Source organism: Vanellus vanellus, assembly GCF_965231255.1.
Source record: "Vanellus vanellus genome assembly, chromosome: 15".
Taxonomy (NCBI): domain Eukaryota; kingdom Metazoa; phylum Chordata; class Aves; order Charadriiformes; family Charadriidae; genus Vanellus; species Vanellus vanellus.
This window is the reverse complement of record NC_138920.1, coordinates 7,289,286-7,308,841: the sequence shown is the minus strand read 5'-3', so window position 1 is coordinate 7,308,841 and position 19,556 is coordinate 7,289,286. Positions and strand designations below refer to the sequence as shown.

At 59.6% G+C, this 19,556-nt stretch overlaps 1 protein-coding gene across 1 annotated transcript; it reads right to left on the bottom strand.

The window, feature by feature from the left end:
* Nucleotides 1-6,550: 6,550 nt before the first annotated feature.
* Nucleotides 6,551-16,549, bottom strand: SRC (SRC proto-oncogene, non-receptor tyrosine kinase; the record flags this gene model as incomplete). Its single annotated transcript, XM_082491097.1, has 11 exons — nucleotides 6,551-6,759; nucleotides 7,930-8,061; nucleotides 8,270-8,423; nucleotides 8,799-8,875; nucleotides 8,963-9,142; nucleotides 9,306-9,461; nucleotides 9,714-9,863; nucleotides 11,041-11,144; nucleotides 11,889-11,987; nucleotides 15,948-16,047; nucleotides 16,309-16,549. The coding sequence occupies 11 exons, from the start codon at nucleotides 16,547-16,549 to the stop codon at nucleotides 6,551-6,553; spliced, it is 1,602 nt and encodes a 533-aa protein (XP_082347223.1).
* Between the last annotated feature and the right edge of the window lie 3,007 nt (nucleotides 16,550-19,556).

The window sequence follows — 19,556 nt, the reverse complement described above, 5'->3', positions numbered from 1 at the left end:
TCTTTCCATTTGAAGGAGAGATCATTTTCTTTTCTAGGTCACATAACAGATCAGTGGCACAGCAGGGTCAGGAAAGAACAAAACAACAAACCAAACCCAGGCTCAGATCCCTAGAAACAGGGATGCAGCTTAGCCCTGGCAGTCCTCGGGCTCCTCACCGCAGCCTCAGGGGACAGGGGCTTCTCGCTCCCCTCCTCACCACTCATCAAGGAGAGGCAGCACCCCCAAGATGAGCAACTGGGACACCACGAGGCTTCCCGTGGAGGAGGTCTGGCCATGACTGCCAGGCTGGTGTGGCTTTTTGAACCCTAGATCTGCCAGACATCCGTGTTGGTGCATCTCATCTCAGGGGCTGATGTTTGGCAGTCGAGTTCCCTGGCACGGCTCGGGGTGCAGGTAGGGAACCAGCTGTCTGGGGCCACCACGGCCACCAGCCTGCTCTCCCAGCATCTGCCTGTCCATCCCTGGATCTTGCTGGGGCAATTAGTGCCTCCTGCCTGGATGCTCTCCCAGCTTACCCTGAGACAAGCCCACAACATGGCCTTGTTAGCTTAGCAGCAGACAGAGGAGAGAAGTTGATGCCACTGAGGAGCCATTTGGGCTGGAAGCACCCACCCACATCTCTCTCTTAGAGAGGCAGCTAAGTCCAGAGGTGCAGCCCAGCCACTGACAGCACCGGCCTCACAGAGCATCCAACCTTGTCCCCTTTGTGGTGTTACACAGTGGCTGGTCCAGCCAAGCCAGGGAAGCCACAAACATCACTCAGGGCCACAGAGAGCCCTGCCCTGCCAGTGCCCTTTGGTCTTGCCTGTCTCTTGCTCCTTGCACCAGAGCAGTTTCCTAGCCCTCAGCGACCGAGGGAGGTAAGCTACACATCACGTAAGGACTTTAGACCTCCCCTCAGGAGCCTGGAGATTAACACTTGGCAAGAGGGTTTTACTACTCCTCTGAGCAAAGACAAATCCTCTGGGCAAGGGAGGACAGGTGGCTCAGGTGTCACCCAGACCTGCTGCTGGGGATCCAAGTGGCAGAGCCCACAGGGCTTTGTCCTCCAAGTCGGTGCCGGCAGCGCCCCCGTTCACCCCTCGCTACCAGCGGGGGCTGCAGTGTCACAGCCGGGGACCTGAGCACCTGGCACTGGTGTACAGCCCTGCTGTGAGCCAGCCCTGTGATCAACACTGCCCCGCTCCTGCCCCAAGAGCCCTTCTGCTGGCTCTGGGCTGTGGGGGACACCCCAGACCCACAGTGCAGCCCAGGGTTTGCTCCAGGGGTTCCTCAGCACACGGAGCAGCTCAGGGCTGCCCCCGCGCACTCACGGGCATTTGTGCTCTGGGAGCCTGGGTCAAGAGCCAGGACTCGGTGTGCTTTGGGGGCGCTGCCACTGAGCTTTGGGGGGAGTGAAGGGGATGTTCAGGCCAAACAAAAACTCATCTTTGCCATGTTAGAAACCCACTGCCAGCACAAGCTGCCTAGTGCAGGACCCCTACCTCCTCGCCAGACCTGCTGCAGAGGCAGCCACAGCCCCCACTCTAACACCCAAATCCTCTCCTGGGCTTACAAGGTGCAACGCGAGCGTGAAGCAAACAGCAAGATTAAGTCCATTAAATGAGGCACGTGGTGTAATCCCCGGGAGCATCTGCCCGGCTCAAGCTGGGGATGGCTGACGAGAGTGGATACCAATGGCAGTTCCCATCTCACACCTCCTGGCCCAGCAAGCCTCTGCCCCCCCTCCAGGTTAACATCATCCCCTTCCCACCTCATTTCACAGGGCTGGCCTCTCCAGAGAGCTTGGGAGTCAAGAGGGGTGTCACCGAGGGGGGTGACTCCATGGCAAAACAGCCACCGAGCACAGGCAGGGTGGGCTGCAGGTCCTGCTGACTGCCCTGACCATCTTTTTAAGATGCTTCAACTACCACTGAGGCTGAGGACCGGACACAGAGTGAAGGGGACAGAGAGGAAGAATGAGCAGAGCCATAGGAAGGGCTTGAACATACCAAACTGGCCCCCTCATCCCCTGGACATGACCCACCACAGACACCCACACTGCCCCAGGGCTCAGTCTGGACCGCAGCACCCTGCCTCCCTGTAGCACCCTGCCTCCTCCTCCGCATGCCCGCCCCGTGGCTGCCCCACTCCTGAGCAGCGATGCCGAAGGGACAAAGCCGTCCCTTCGAGGGCTGGAGGAGCCTTAGCCCCAGCTCCCCTCCCAGGGGTGACCTCGCCAACCCACTCCCAACCCACGCATTGCACACGGACCACGGGACTTGCCAATGAGAGATAATCCCTCAATCACTTAATTGCTTTAAAGAGAAGCAAAACATAAAGCATTAAACATTTAAGGTGATAAGACTGAGTCACTTACCAGCCTAAGGAGGAGGGACCAACCGCACCCCAGCACCGAGAAGCCAGACCCAGGGCTCAGGGCACTAAAGCCACCCCAGACCATGGTGGCAGTGAAGGAGCATCAGCCACCCTGCTTTCAGAGGGTCTGCTCCCCCCAGCGCTGTGCTATATATCAATTACTTAATCACCGAGTGAGGGATCACAATCAGCACCCGCTAATTATCCTAACGAAGCAGGCCTGCTCCTTGTAGTTGCTGATGAAGCAGATTCTGTGGAAGGGAGGGAGGGCTGCCCCCCTCCATCTTGTCCCCCCCAGCCCAGCCGATGGGGGTTGGCAGTCATGTCTCCTGCCTGCTGGGATAGGGGCAGCTCCGCTGGCCCTGGCTTTGCCCAGACCAATGTGCACACCAGGGCCACCGTGTCACTAGCAGCCCCGCGGGGGCCAGCGCTCCCTGTGTGGGGGCAGGGATCCATGTGTCCCAGCATGCAGAGGTTGGGAAGCAGTGATGGATGCAGCAGAGGAGCCCATGGGGTCCCCTCACGGCTAATGCCGCGTGCCGGCGGTGCGTGCCACAGGCCTCTGCTCCACATCGGTGGCTGCAGCTGGTGATCCCACTGGTGATGCAGGCTGCCTCCCAGCTCAGAGCACGCTGGCTGGATTCTGTGCCCACCACCCCACCAGAGTGGTCCGGGCATGGGGAGCTCGCCCACCACCACCATCCGGCTGTCCCTGGCCCTTGGAGCAGGAGGGACATGATGGAAGAGGCTCCTCTTGCAAAAGCAGGTGCTGGGGCTGCGCTGGACCACAAGCTCACATAGGGACACAAGAACGGCCCCAGCAGGACAGAAGTGGCACCAGATCCCAGAAGCATCAGCCAGAAAGAGCTTCTGAAGCACAAGAAGCCACACATGGGCATTGCATGTGCTCCAGGAACCACCAGCTCCTGTAACAGGGATGCTAAGAAATCCTCTCATACACCAGCTACACTTTTTTCTTTTTGTGAGGTCTGTTTGTATTTAATTATCAAATTGCAAAGTATTTACATCAACATTAGAGTTTCAAAGCATCTCCACCCACCACCACCCAGAAAGCTGGACCTTTTCAGGTTTTTTCCCCAAAGTTTTATTATCCAAAAAAAAAAAAAAGCTAAATATTTTACTTTGACACTGAAAAAGGCAGGTGGGGGGAGAGGGGAGCTGGGGAGAGAGACACAGATCCACATGTTCTCTGCATAGTCGGTTGGAGATCTTACAAAACACTATTTAAAAAAATAACAGCGGAGGAGAATAACTTGCAGGGCGTTATTGACCCCAGGAAGCCAAAGAGCATCCTTAGGTGGGGGCTCCTCTCTGGAGTTTATTGGCTTAAAAAACAAATTGGCAGACAACAGCGGTGATGGAGGAGAGGCTCTTGGTCCCCGGGGCCTCCAGGTCATGCCGGCTACAGTGGCGAGTCCGGAGATGCTGGGTCCTACCGAAACCGCTGCATGGACACACAGATGGACACACAGACACGCAGACACACAGCCCCAGCCCCATGCAGGGAGGTTCCTTCAGGATCACTTTACTGTCTTCTGCCCCGAAATGTCCCCAGAATGTCTCCTTTGTCAGAGTTTGCCAAAAGCCACGGGGAAATTAAGCCAGCCCGGGGTGTTCCTTGCGCCGAGGCTGCATTCCTGTTCTGCTGCTTGCCGGAAAGAGCCAGAAAACAAAACCGACGGGTTAAGCCCATTCCCGTACCGCTGCGCTCATGCAAGACCCTGTGTGTGCTGCAGACAACCAAAGACCAAACCTTAACATGTGCTCTTGCCTTCTCTCTCCCCAGCTTTCAGATCAAATCTGGCTTCCGCACGTCACAGTTTTAAGAGGTTTCTCCTGGGGATGGGGATTTTGTATAATTTAGGCAGAGCTATGGCACAAGACACCCCTTGGACAGGCTGCTGTAGGATGGGGCTTCTCTGGCAGTGCCGACGGGGATGTGGCAGCCACCCATCCCAGGGATGCAAACATGGAAAGACTCAGAACATCGAGGTTTGGAACGTCCCTGTCCAAACGCAGAAATGCAGGCACAGCAAATCTGCTAGGAAGCGAGGGGCGGGGGGGGGGGGGGAAGCTCCGAGTCCCAAAATGATTTAAAAAAATCCATTAAACCAGTCACTGTTCTCCAACCAGCAAAGGCAGGATCTCTCTGTATCACTGAAGAACCCATTCAAGCTGATTTTGAAGGTTTTACTCATTAAAAAGGAGCCGCCCAGCAACCAAGTGAGCTCTTGGTTGATAAATAAGGGGCCTTGGAGCTGCGGGAGCGAGCGGGAGGCACCGGTGTGCCTGAACCCTGCTGCGACGGGGGTTTGGGTTTGGGGAGGGAAGGGGGTTTCAGCTGCTCCCCTGCCCACACGTGGCTCCCACCCAGCTTTCATGGGACACTGGCACCATGGGGAGGGCTGGTGAGAGGCAGTTTGGGTCTGCTGCCTGCAAGGAAGCTGTGCTGGAGGGAAACCCCATCCCACAAGCCATGGGGAGGGAAAGAAAACCCACAGCCTGAGGACCAAGAGGTGGGCAAAGCCACTGGCTCCCCTTCTCCAGGTCCGTCCTGATGGCACCCTTGCCCTGCAGCATCCCTGCCCTGCAGCACCCCCCTCCAGCCCCCGTCCCACCCCTGGTCCAGGAGAGAATCCAAAGAGCCCCCAGGTCTTTCTGAGCAACGATGCCTGGGACTGGAGAGGTGAGGGAGCGAAGCCTCGCGAGCCACCACGGCAAAGGGTTTCCAGCTGGGTACAGCCACAGGAGAGGGGGAAAAACCAACACATGCAACTAAGTCAACATTTGGGAGGTTGCGGGGGCCGCTGCAGGGCTATGTACAAGGCAGGCGCCGGGCGGGAGAGCACAGGGGCTGGGCACAGATGGGCAGAGATAACCACCCGCTGCCGAAATGTGGCTGAGGGCTCTGGGAGAGAGCAGGGGGAGGTGAGAATGCAAACGTCTCCCGTGTGGCACAGTGCTCCCCAGGATTCTCCTTCGGGATGACAGCCCATGGCTGGGGATGCTCCCACCACGTGGGCAACACAGCCTGGCAGCCGAGACACGAGGGGTGGGGGGGAAGGCAGCTAAAAACGTACCTGGTGGACAAAAGCATCCGTGAAAGATGAGTATTTCCCTCAAAACATTCCCACGCCCTGAACAACCACCCACACCACGCACTCGAACCCTGTAGTGACACCAGACTGGTGACACCAGATTGGTGGCAGGGCCAGCCCGGGGGGAATCTGCTGGTGGGAAAGCTGGTGGCGGAGCTGGGGAGGGCAGCCGGGGGGGGGTGGTGGTGTGTGGAGCTGTGGTGCACGTCCCCGGGGGCCGGCTGGAAGACCAGGACTGCTCGTTGGGAGAATGCCCAGCGGGGCGGCAGGACTGTCCCCAGGCAGGGCGAGGGCTCTGTGGCACCCCTCGGTGCCACTCCCGGGACAGATGAGACTGGTCCCTTGGTGGGGGCAGACGCAGCTGGAAGACTCGAACGTGCACCCATGGGACAGTGATGGTCACCGGAGCCACAAGCAGCCACATTTTTCATTCCCGATGCCTGCTGGCATGGCTCAGCCGCAGAGCCCTGCCACGGCAAGGCTGGAGGGATGCCCCAGTAAGGGGGCTGCCAGCATCCCGCTGTCACCCCACGTGACACCACCGCCCCAGCACATCGCTTGTGCCTGCCCCATGGCGAAACATCTCTGCCAGTACCCTTGGGAGAACCGGAGCCAAGGAGGGATGGTGGGGAGGGCGAAGGGGCAGGGAAATTTGTGCTGATTTAGAGAAGAGGGGGTGTAGGAAGCCAGGGTCACATGTCCGAGGTGGGGGGTGCTGCCCCCCAATTCCTCTGAGCTCATCCCAGAGCTGCCGGGGGGGGGAAAAAGGGCTCCCAAAAGGCAAGTCTCTCAGCGGGGAGATGCTCTACTCGCCCTCTCGAGCCGGCTCTGCTGGTGCCCGCAGGCTCCTCTCGCCAGCGGGACGGTGCCGCTTCGTTAAACACAGGCCAGAAGTCTTAATGAGTGACGGGGGGGAGACGACAAAGCACCTCCCCTGGCCGCATCCGGAGGCAATGCCCCATCCTGCTCCGGGGCTGCTCCGCAAAAACCGGCCCCTCGGTGGGGAGGCCAGCCCTCGGCGCCCTGCGGCGAGGACGGCAGTGTCCCTGGTGCCAGGAGGAGCTCCGGCTCTATAGGTTCTCGCCGGGCTGGTACTGGGGCTCTGTCGAGGTGAAGTAGTCCTCCAGGAAAGCCTGCAGGTACTCGAAGGTGGGTCGCTCCTCCGGGTCCTTCCGCCAGCACTGGCACATGAGGTCGTGCAGGGACTCGGGGCACTCGGGCGGGCAGGGCATGCGGTACCCCCGCTCCACCTGGTCCAGCACCTCCCGGTTCACCATCCCTGCGTGTGGCCAGAGACACAGCGCCGAGTGAGACATGGGCCAGATCTTGTACCACACCGTTCCCAGAGGGGAGACTGAGGGCATCGCGCTGGGATGAGCCTTATGGGCAGCCCCAGTGACTTGACCCAGGGAAAGAGGGACCCCCAGTCCAACAGCACCCATCCCTGCCAGCCTGCCACCTTGCTCGGAGACCAGAGCGGGACAGGGCGGCTGTGACCCTGCATCCTGGAATTTTCAGAGTTGGAAGGGACCTCTAGAGATCATCTAGTCCAACTCCCCTGCTAAAGCAGGATTGTCTGGAGCACATTACTCAGGACTGCAACCTGCTGCAGGTGACCCTGCTCTGGCGGGGGGGTTGGACTAGATGATCTCCAGAGGTCCCTTCCAACCCTGACCATTCTGTGATTCTGTGACTGCATCCAGGTGAGTCTTGAAAATCTCCAGAGAAGGGGACTCTACCACCTCCCTGGGCAGCCTGTGCCAGTGCTCTGTCACCCGAACCATAAAAAAGTTTTTCCGTGTATTTGAACGGAACTTCCTATGTTCCAACTTGTGCCCGTTGCCCCTCACCCTGTCACTGGGAACCACTGAAAAGAGCCTGGCTCCATCCTCCTTCAACCCACCCTTTAGATACTTATAAGCAATAATAAGGTCTCCCCTCAGCCTTCTCTTCTCCAGGCTAAAGAGTCCCAGCTCCCTCAGCCTTTCCTCATAAGGGAGATGCTCCAATCCCTCAGTCATCTTAGTTGCTCTTTGCTGGACTCACTCCAGCAGTTCCCTGTCTCTCTTGAACTGGGGAGCCCAGAACTGGACACAGCATTCCAGTTGTGGCCTCACCAGTGCAGAGTAGAGGGGGAGAATGACCTCCCTTGACCTACCGGCCACACTCTTCCCTACGCAGCCCAGGATGCCATTGGCCTTCCTGGTGATAAGGGCAATCCCGTCCAGGCTCTGCTCACCCTGCCCCAGCAGGGCAGGATCCGACCTGGGCAGGAGGAGCTTACCCCTGAGCCCACCCTCCCTGCCCACATCACAGGAGAAACTTTGCATCAGTTTGCTCCTCCGCAAAGATGGCCACGGAGCACCAGGGGTGAGCGCTGGGCGAGGGCGGCTGGCATCGGGGCACTGTGATGGGAACAGGGTTTCTGCCGGCAGGTGCCAGCCCTCACCTGGGTACGGCACTCTGCCCTTGGTGGTCAGCTCGGTCAAGAGGATGCCGAAGGACCAGACATCCGACTTGATGGTAAACCTGCCGTACAGAGCAGCTTCAGGGGCCGTCCACTTGATGGGGAACTTCGCGCCTGGATGGAGAGGCAGGGTGAGGGGCTGCTCCTGGCCCCACAGTGCCCGAGGGCACACGGGCTGCCAGTGCCTCCAGGACCCCCGCGCAGCCAGGGCCGTGTGCTGGCTCGAGATACAACACACGCCCCTGGGGACCGGGGACCACGGAGTGGCCATTGCTCCGCTGCCACCTGCCTGGGCAAGGTGCCGGCAGCCCCGGGCACTCACCTTGCCGAGCGGTGTACTCGTTGTCCTCGATGAGCCGTGCCAAGCCGAAGTCAGCCACTTTGCACACCAGGTTCTCACCCACGAGGATGTTGGCTGCCCGGAGGTCCCGGTGGACGTAGTTCATCCTCTCCACATAAGCCATGCCGGATGCAATCTGTGGGGACCAGGACATGGGGCACTGAGGTAGGCGGGGTGACAGGGAGTGCCTGGCACTGCCGAGGGGAACGGCTCCACAGCGGGACCCAACCCGGGGTGCGGGGGCAGCCGGTTGCTCAAGAAAACCCATGGAGACACAGGTTTGCTGGCCAGGGAGAGCCGGCAGCAACGGGAACAGGCAAAATGATGGTCCTGACCAACACAGCTCTGGGCTAAGCACCCAGCAGAGATGGCAGCACCCAACCCAAGCCAAGCGAGGCTGCGGAGCACCCCACCACCCTGCCACCCGACAGCCACAACAGCCCAGCGAGGTGCTCGGGCAGCCTGTGCCCTCGGGGGGGGATGCGGGAGGTCCGGGGATGCGCAAACCCACCTGAGCCGCCATATCCACGAGCTGGGGCAGCCGCAGGTACTTGCCCATCTCACCCTTCAGGAAGTCCAGGAGGCTCCCTGTGAGGAAGACCATGGTCATGGCAATCTGGAGGAGCAGAGTCCCTCGGCCGCCCCCCCCACCCCCGGCATCCCTCCTGCGTCCACCTTTGCTCATGTACTCAGTGACGATGTAAATGGGCTCCTCTGAAACCACGGCGTAGAGCTGAACCAGCTTCTCGTGCCGCAGCTTCTTCATGACCTGGGCTTCCTGCAGGAAGGCCTCTGGGGACATGGTGCCGGGCTTCAGTGTCTTGATCGCCACTCGGGTGGTGCCGTTCCAGGTCCCTGCGGCACAGGATACCCCCAATCAGGACACATTTACGGAGCACAGGGCTGTGTCCCTCACCTGCTCCCCCACCCCGCTGCAGGCTCTGGGCACCTGCAGATGGCCGGGGAGAGGATGCAGGTGGTGACACCGGGGGGACAGTGGGGTGGGAGCAGTCCTTACCCATCCACACCTCTCCGAAGCAGCCCTGTCCCAGCTTGACCTCCAGCCGCAGCGATTCCCGGGGGATCTCCCAGGCATCCTTGGCGAGGCCTTGGGTCTGGGGCTTGGACGTGGGGCAGACGTTGGTGAGACGGTGGCACAAGCCATCGGCGTGTTCTAGCACAGGAGGGGACAACACCAGGCTGACACTTGGGCATTTAGGCACATGGTATCTTTACCCCACATTTTCCCCACAAAACATCTCAGGGACCCAAACCCTCACCCTCTTCCCTAAAACCCAAGCAGCTTTTCACCAGGGTCCCCCCCAACCGGTTTGGAACCCCTCAGCAGCACCTGCCCTGCAGCGAGGGCAGGCACAGCAGCCAGGGCATCACCCACACCCCAAGGGGACCCCAAGTGGCTACCCACTGGAGTAATAGGCCACCAGCTGCTGCAGGCTGTTGAACTGGGTGCGGGAGGTGATGTAGAAGCCACCACTGTCCAGCTTGCGGATCTTGTAGTGCTTCACGTTGAGCCCTTTGGCGTTGTCGAAGTCAGAGACGGAGAGGCAGTAGGCACCTGCGGGCAGGACCGAGGGGTTGGGGGAAAGATGTGCTGCAGACGGGTGCTCCCCACAGGGTCCCCATGGACCACGCACCCCAGGCTGGCACCGAGGAAGAGATCCTGCTGGGTCTGGGGGGGAAGAGGAGCCCCCAGGACACAGGGATGAACGTGGCAAAGAGGGGATGCTGAAGCAGGGGAGAGGACCAGATGGGAGGCAGGCTGGGGGGAGCTGCTGACCCACAACCCCAACATCTCAGAAAGGAGCCAAGGGGCTGGTGGGCGCAACTCCCTGCTCCACAAATCCCACCATGGGCATCACTTCGGGTGCTCATCCCCACACGAGAGCAACACCGCACTGCTGGGGCCCCAAATAACAGAAAGGAAGATTTATACTGCTGCTTGAATGAGCTGTTTCCACCACAGTAAAATAAATACTGCCAAGTTCCAGGCATCAAAACAGAAAGGAACATCAAGGAGTTTTTCCCAAAGGTGTATTTGGAGCCAAACTGAACCATGTTTCCAGGTAAGAAACAACATTCTCAGGCAGCTGAACCGTGACGATCATGATTTACACTTTCGGGAGGCACAAAATAAACATAAAGTCATTAGACTTGACAGAAGGATCTAAAGATTCATCACCGCCTCTGTCTAGATGCCCAGGAAGCACGTTCAAGATTTTGCCTCTGTATAGGCACGAGGAAAAAACTAAAAAAAAAAATTGACCCCAGGAAAACAGAGCATCCTGCCTGGTGGTCCTGCTGGAACTGGAGCGGCAGCCGGCTCCCACCCTGCCGTGAGTTGAACATCTCTTTGAAGGGGCGGCAAAACAGGAGAGAAGCAGCCGCGGCCCTCCATGGTGGGGGAGGGTTGTGGGTGTAACGGTGCATTCGGCACAGAGGCATCACCCGTGATTTAACTCCTGCTCCCTGGGGAGCTCCCCGCTCTCCTCCCGGCCCCAGCAGGGGTGACCCCAGGATGCTCCCCGTGCCAAGGGGCATCACTCAGCGACCCCAAACATTGGCTCCTGTCTACAAGGTATGACTCTTTTCTCCTTCTCCCTCCCCATGTGCCTAAGCTGGGGGAACCGGGACTGTGCAGAGTGACCGAGGGGACTGGGGTCCCCGTGCTGATGTCCCCACGTCCCCTGGGGAGGAGGTCCCCCAGGCTGCCCCCCCCACCCAGCCCCACTCACCTTTTGTGGTCTCGCTCTCCCGGACCAGGAAGGTCCCTCGGGGGTTTTCGGGGTTGAGCAGCAGCCGCTCGGACTCCCGACGAGTGATCTTCCCAAAATACCACCTGCAAGAGCAAGGCAGCGGCTCAGCACCCAGCACTCACCCGCCCCCTCCATCGCCTGTCCAAGCAGTGGGCTCAGCCCCGGCCCCCCACCCCCGCTGCAGGTTTTGGAGACCACGGGCTGTGTCTCTGAGCTCGGGCACCCTGGGGTGTGCTGTGTCCCTGTACCTCCCGGGCTGGGCATCGCCCGAGGAGCAACCACGGACCACAAAACACTTTCACTCCCAAAGCCTCCTCAAATGAGGGTGTCTGGGGACCCCTGAAGCCCCCCGAGCTCTTGCTGGGGGGGGATGCCATGCCGCTGGCTGGGGACAGGCTACAGGGATGTGGCTGGCACCTCCTGCTCTGGGACTTATGGCCAGCTTTGCCCCTGCCTGCTCTCCCTGTGTGACGGTCGCCTCTGCGCTCAGCCTGATCCGCGCAGGCAGAGCCGGCAGCATCCTCATGCGCGGATGTGTGTCTGCGTCAAGAGGAAAAACCAGACCAAAAGCATCAGGTCCACCACGGCCCCTGCTACGCCACCGCTCACCCCTCCACCGCGCAAGCGTGCCGCACCGCCGCACTTCATGGGCTTTAGAGAAAGGCTGGGAAACGTTTAAGGGGGTTGCAAATTCAAAAGGGAAAAATAAAAAGGAAAAACCCAGCGGCCTTGCAGGCTTTGCCCAGGAGAGGGGCAGGGGGAGGGAGGAGCGCTCAGGGTGCGTTTGCTATCGCTCGTCTTTAAACTGTCTCAAAGATGGCAATTACTCTTCAGCCTGGATGGAGTCTGAGGGCGCGACATAGTTACTGGGGATGTAGCCCGTCTGTCCTGTAGTGAGGGAATGAGCCAGCCACCAGTCACCTTCCCTGCAAGAGAACCAAAACACACTCAGTGTGAAGCCAAGAGCCCCCCGGCCAGCCCCTCTGGCACCGGGGGCCGGGGGGGTGTGAGCCAAGGCAGAGCCCCGCCGGGAAGGGGTGCAGCCCCCGCAGCCCCCGCAGCCCCCCAGCCAGGAGGGCTCCCGCTGCCAGCCCCTGCCCGTGGCTCCCTCTGGCCAAGCTCTCGGTATTGGGGCCACCCATCCGCATACGGGATGCTTTAAACTTCAATCGGGCAGGGCGGGCAGCGAGCCAAAACACCTTCGGAGCCACCTGAATGCGAACGGGGTCTGGCCGGAGGGTGAGGGGCACTGGGGGATCCAAGGCAGCCGGGCAGCGGGGAGCGACAGGCGAGGGGGAGGGAGGGGAGATGGGGAAAAGCGACAGCACGATGGCAGTGATTAAAAAAAGCACCAGGAAAACCCAAGAGTTTGTTAAACACAGGCTGCAGACAAGCAACAGGACAAGGCTGAGATTTGGGCAGTGGGCTCTATCCAGCCCGGGCACATCCCCTGCAGCCCCGGGACGGGCACCCCCACGGCCGCAGCCTCTGACCGCCAGCCTCCCCATAGCCCCAGCAAGGGCTGCGCCGGCACGACTGCTCGTGTGGAGCCACGCACACCCACTGTGCTGGCACCACGGCCCCGAGCACGGCTCTGCCCTGGGGGAGCCCCTGTGCTGTCCCCAAAAACCCAGGGATGACCCACGGTGGCCCCAGACATCCCCAGGAGCTGGCAGGGCACGGGAGCCTTCTCACTGCTCTGCCCTCCTCCCCGCAGGCTGCTGCACGGGACGGGGCAGGAAAGGACGATAAATAGAGAAGAACAACAGGACGGCGGGAGGTGGCTTCCCCTTCCCCGCAGACAGCAGGGCTTCCTCCCACCACCTGCATCTTCTCGCCCATCAGAGACAGAGTCATCTAATTTATCCTGACCACGAGGGAGACGAGGCTACGGGAAACTGCAGATCCGTGGGAACAGCACTGCAAGGATGCAAGAACTTGGCAGGATGACCTCCACAAACACTTTACAGAAAAACCTTAATAACCTCAATCACTACTGCAAGACCCATCAGACCACATCCAGACCCATCCCTGACCCCTGGGGACCTGTAAACCTCCATCCTCGCTCCAGACACACCAGCAGCTTGTGACTTTTGCCTGTCCCAGCTAAACCAGTAGTGCTTCAAAGCAGCTGGGAGAAGCTGGACATGGCTCCTGGCTCCCCGTGCTGGTGCCAGCAGGGCCAGAGAAAGCGGGGACTCTCCAAGCATCTCCTCCCAACCACAGAGCCCGGCTCTGCTGCCCATCTAGAACCTGTCCTCAGATTCGCAGCAGCCCCGGCCAGTATTTTAATTTCTCCCGGTCCTGGCGCATCTTGTGACAGGCAGCTTGGGCTCCCCAGCCGGAGCTGCTGCCCCAGTCATCTTTACTAGGGTGGCTCTGAAGGGGACAGGAGGCTGGTTGGGCTCCTTTCCCACGGGACCGGAGAAAACATCTGCTTGAGAAATGCCCAGCTTTTGACTCATGGCTTCATTCCAGCTTGGGCTGCAAGGCTGTGAGCTGGGAATTCAGCAAAAACAAACTATTCCAAAAATGTCTCAGCGGGAAAAATAATAATAATAATCATCATCATCAAAACAAAGCATTTCAACAATTCCCTGCACAATCTTAAACCAAAATACCCCACCACATCCCTACTGGCTGCCAGCTGGCCGGGAGGAGACCTCCTCCTGCTGGAAACAGTACCACGAGAGCCCTTCTGCACTGGGGTGGATGGATTTGGCCCCCTCTGGGAGGCCGAGGGTCACTGCAGACAGCCTGGGCTCTACTAGGATGCAGGAGCAGGGAGGTGAGCGACGTGGAAGCTTCTCTTCTCACCCTGCGTGACCCCAGCCCCGTTAGAGCAGCCAAAGCCCACAGCCACCCTGCAAAGCCGCTGGTGGCTGGTTGTCCCTGTGGCCGTGGGCTCCTGCTGCGCTCAGGACCTGCCAGCCCTTGCTGGGCTGACCCCAAGCGCCCTCCCCGCAGCCTCAAGGGACCGACTGTGCCCTCCCAGGGAGCCCAGAGGAAGGGGACATTGCTGCCTGCATTTTGCTGTCCCCAAAGTGCGGCAGCCTGAGCTGCTCCTGGACCGTCCGAGCATCTCTGGGCACTCAGCGAGAAGAGAGATTTACCCTCCCTGCGCACTACACAAACAGCACAGCTTTCTCCACCCCCTCTCTCCCTGTGGACATCCCACCCACGCAGCCACAGCGGACACCGGGAAGGTCGGCAGCTAGACCCTGCACCCTCCACCGATGGGCTGCATCGCCAAAAAAAAGCCCTTTTGCTCCCAAGGATGCTGCAGAGCCCATCGCACCCCAAGCCTTCCCTCTGACCAAGCCTTTGACAAACAACAGCAGAAGAGGAAAAGAAGTAAGAAAACTCCAGAAGTGATTTAAGGCATAAAGAAACAAACCCTCATACAAGGGGCCAGTCCGGACCCCCAACAGGCAGAGCTCACTTTGTAACAGCCCGAACCAGAACCCAAGCCTGGGGTTAGTGTGCTGCTGAGGCTGTGAAAGCAAGAAGCACCAAACCCCCCAAATTCAAGCTTTTCCTGCGGCGCTGAAGCCTTGCACATCCTGGACTTCATCGGTTAAACCAATCACCTTTAACAAACAGTGTTGGAACATGAAGAACAAGGATCAGATTGAAAACAGGTTTGTGCAACACTGCCTGACCATCGCAGGAGAAATATCAGCCCCGGGATGTTCCCTCATCTTTCCACCCTTTGCCTTTGCAAAGCTGTTTTGGGTGCCCAGGTTGGAGGGCAGCAGCAGAGGTGAGCTGCGGACCCCAGGGACCTCATGGCAGCGCTGGGGACAGCGGCTCTGCCAGCCAGCCCTCCGGCACTGCAGCCGAAGGATGCTGCAGAGTGTGCGTGCCAGGACAGACCACACATGGGTTTAATACGGGATCATGTTTCGGAGCACCTTCCAGCTGGTCGTACCGCCCTGCTCTGTGCAGCAAGCGATGGGTGTGCTGCTACGGCCAGGATGGAGAGCAAACAAGCAGGAGCCAGACCCCTAAGGAAGCGCTCGAGTCCCCAGAGCCACTCACAAAAAAATAAAAATAAAATTTAAAAATGCAAAAATAAATGCAAAAAAGGGCCAGGAGGGAGCAGAGAGCCAGCTGAAAAGGGACTGCAGAGGGGTGCTGGGTGCTGACGAGGTAAGCGGGCCAGGTTCAGAACTCCCGGGTGCAGACACAGCTCTGGATGGAGCCGTTCCCCGGCACGGGAAGGGGCTCCCTGCTCTGCCCCAGCCGCTCGGGGAGGACAAACCCAACCCACCACAAAACCATCGAGTAACCATCTCCTCCCAGCCCCGCTCCACCCAACCTCGCCCTAGTGTGGGCAGCAGGTGGACTTTTATCATTTCAGATTGTTAACAATAATAATAGTAATAATCTGCCATACACACCTGACGTCCACTTTTCTCCTAAACGGCAGCGTGGCACAGAGGAGAGAAAAAAAGAGTCAAGAGAGAAGCTGAGATCGGAGACACCGTGCAAGCACAGGGGAAAGCACCCGTGAAGTTGAGGAGATGTGTCCAGGCAAACGAGAGGGAGCTGAGCGCTGACGGGGACAGGGGACCAGCGGGGATCCAGCCCCGCGTGGGAGGGCACGGACTGGCCAGCGAGCAGAGGTGGCTTGGTGACACGGCTGCAAGGCAACGGTGACCAGAAACAGGGCCGGGAGGACGCAGGAGCAGGCAAATGATTGCCTCCAGCGCTGATGTCCTCGGACAAGTCACTGCGTCCGTGTGAGTTTTGGAGCACCCCTCTTTGAGCACCCATCCCCGGGGAGAGCTGGCCCTGCTGGGGGTGGGCTCGGGGGCTCCGCAGGAGGGACGAAGGCGGCAGGTCACCCATGTGGGCTTGGCTGCAGGGACAGGGACACTCACGTGTTGTTCACAATTTGCAGGCGCTCTCCTTTCTTGAAGGACAAGTCTGTTTCGGTCCGAGACTCATAGTCGTAGAGGGCCACGAAGGTGGTGACTCCACCTGCGACAGAGACCACTCAGGATGGGCACAGCCACCGGCGCTGCCGCGGCACGGCACTGGGTGCCCCTCACCAGGGACCCTCCTCTCCCACCATCCTCCCGCCGGCCGATAAGACACAAGATCTGCTCCCCCTCCAGCTGAAACACGGAATCCCTCAAAAGCAGGAGACCCCATCATCACAAGAAGCAGCTGGAACCAAACCCACCAAGACCCGACCGATAAACCCCCCCCCCGCCCCGCTGAGCCCCAGCCCACACCGACCAGCCAGCGCCCCGGCACGCTGCGGTGAGGTGACCGTGTCGGAGGTGTTGAAGCCTCCAAAGAGTTTGGATTCAGCAGCCATGGTCCCGAAGGAGCGGCTGGGGGTGCGATGGGCATCGGGAGCGGCCGCCTTGCTGGGCGTCTGCGAGGCCGGGTAGCCCCCGTGGTGGGCGTTGTCGGTGGGCTCCAGGCTGCGCCGGCGCTGGCTGGGGTCTTTGGGCTTGCTCTTGCTGCTCCCCATGGTCCCGGGCTGCAGGAGACAGACACACACGCATAGGTCTTCTTTTATTATTATTATCATCATTACTATTATTATTATTATTATTAAGCTGCCTTCCAGGGCTTGCGCGACAGACGCCTGCCCACTAGGAAACGAAACAACTTCTGGAGTCTGTTCAAGCTTCAGCTGCCGGAAAGTCTGGCCATCCTGCCCTTGCCCTGGGACACCATCGCCCCTCATTAACGCCGAGCCACCTCCCGCGTGGCTGCGGCAGCCAGCGAGATGCCGGGAGCGGAGCTGCCAAGGCGCGCTTTGGGAGTGGAGGGAAGCACGCTCAGCCACGGGAGCACGGGGTGAGGATGCTGAGCACAGAGCCTGGACCGATGCTCGGGAGCACGGCTGCTCCGGGGCCAGGCACCCGCCGTGGGGTGTAGCTCAGCATCCCATACAGCTACACTTCCTCCTACACAAGGGTTTTTACCACGGCATGGACAGAAGACAACACCCAGACAAATATTCACAAGTCTGGATTACTCTGAGTTTGGAGAACCCATAGCTGCATCCTCTGCTTGCTCAGGATGGGGATTTACATGCTCAGGATGTTCCTGTGAAGTTCAAAACATGCAGCAAATGGGATAAAAGTTCAAATCGGGAGCGGTTTCAGGCAGTTAGCAGCTAAAGACCAAGGGATCTCAGCTTTATATATAGTCATGCCTTCCTTTCCACTCAAGATCACGCTCTATAAATACCTTCAAGGTAATGATATAAATGAAGGAAGGGAATTATTTGCAGTCTCCAAAGATGGCAGGATACCCAGCAGTGTCCTGAAGCTATGGAAGGAAATATGCTATATCACGCATGGCAGGAGGGAACAGGGAGGTGGAGACAACCAGGGAGGAGAATATCTCCGATAAGAAAAAACAAGCAGGGAAGGAGGAGAGGAGGCAGCCGCTGCCCGCGGGGTGCGGACGTGGACGCAGCTGCCTGTGAGGCTTTGCCGAGGGCTCAGCCTCACCCAACAGATGTTTTTTCTAACCCGGCTTTCGAGAGAAGCTTGGGCCGAGCCCCCACGAGCGGGGCCAGAGCCACGGGGCAGCTCCAGCAGCCTGCACAGCCCCGGCGTCGGTGGGGCAGAGCCCTGCGGCTCCTGCCGCGGGGAAGTTTAGGGGTGCCTGGCACAAGCTCTGCTCCCCTCCCAGCTCCCCTCCCCACGGTGAGGGCTTTGCCTGACCATCGGGGCTCATTTTCCAAAAGACCCGGCTTTCATCTGTTGTTTCCCAGCTCCCAAATCACACAGATGACCGGAAGCATCCCCTGTCCCGCTTCCACGCTGGTTTGCTTCAGCTGCAATAGTGCTGGCAGGACCAGACCCCGCCAGGGTTTGGGAACTGGAATAAACTGATTTTTGGGGCTGGGTACAGCTCCCGGCAGGGAGCGGAGCTGTCCTTCCTCCTACGTGTGCAGGAGGGACCAATGCCTCTATCTGCCACCGGACTCGGCCCACGCATATCTGTGTGGGGCTTTGGGGGCCTCGGAGCAAAGGAAGGTCAAACCTAAGCTCTGCACTTGCAAATCGTCACCGACAGCGATCTGGAGGCAGAGCCCGTGGTGAAGGGGAGGGGGTCTGTCCCCTAAATAAACGTACTTTTAAAACCCTGGTGCAGAAGATGCTAAAGCAGAACTGTGGGGAAAAGCAGGACCTTAGAAATGATGAGAAGAAGCCCCCAACCGCGAAGGAAAACAAACCTCCCCATCCCCCGGACAGCCCTTCGCTCACCTCCGCCCGGTGCTCCGGCACCCACTGGTGCTCCCCGGGTGGCAGCGGCAGCGCGGGGAGGAAAGCGGGGGCACAGCGGGGCTGTGACCGCACGGCTTGTGACTGCCCACGCGACCGTGAGCAAGGGGAGCAGCCGCTCAGAGTTTCCCCTGGAAGCGGCACTTCCCCCGGCAGGAAAACACCCCAGCCGCAGCGGTGGATTTAGCGGCACTTTGGGGACACAAGCGTCCCCCGAGCACACCCTGCGGGGCGCCGAGCCTGGGTCAGCAGCTGATTTATCAGCGCGCTGGGAAAAATCAGAGTATAAAATAGTCAATACATCTAGACATTAGCCAGGAGCAGCGCAGAGAAAGGGGAGGTTGTGTCTCCCCGGCACTTCCCCAGTGTCCCCAAAGCAGGGGCTGTCCTCACCTTCGCACCCTGCCTCCTCCAGGCATGTCCCGCCATGGACCATGAGTTCATCCCTCCTTGCACCATGGTTTTGGGGAGGAAGACCTCTCCAACACACACCACAAGCTCCCAGTTCGCGCCTGGGCGCTATCCCTCCTCGCCAAGGGCTTTGCTGGGTCCGTGCTGCTCAGCAGGATGTGCTGCGCGGAGGGGGCCCAATCCTGACATCGGGGCTTTGGCTGCAGGAGCCCAGAATGGGAGAGGAGGAGGAGGAGGAGGAGGAGGAGGAAGAGGCACGAGCCCGCGGTCCTCTGGGGAAGGGGCTGCAGAGCAGCGAGCTGCCATCCGAGCTCTCCTCTTGCAAACAGCTTTGCACCTAAACACCGACGCATACCAGATTCGATCGGGCTAGTGCAAAATGTAGGCTGGTAACCCCAAAATGTGCCCAGAGGTACTGGCAGCTTTGCACCACCCCCAGAGTCCCGTGGAACTCAGCCAACCGTGACCGTGCGGCTTTAGCCCTGTGGCCACCCCGGAGAGGTACATTCCCCATCTGTCCCCAGGGAGGAGAAGGGGTCCCAAGAAATCCCCTGCAGCCCCCACATCGCTTCCTTGGCAGCTGGCGAGGAAAGGGTGCAAATTCCCCCGGGAGGGCGCAGGGGGTTGTGCAAGAGCCCATCAGAGGAGTTATTAATGAGGGCAGGAATGTGCTGTGCACTCAGGTCCCCAGGGGGAAGAGGGGCCACACATCATGGGGAGAGACCCCCTGCCTCTGCCAGAGCCGGTGATGAAACCCCCCCAGAGCCGACGGCCAGAGAAGGAACCGCGTGAACCCCTCGCCTGGCTCCCAGCACACCCCAG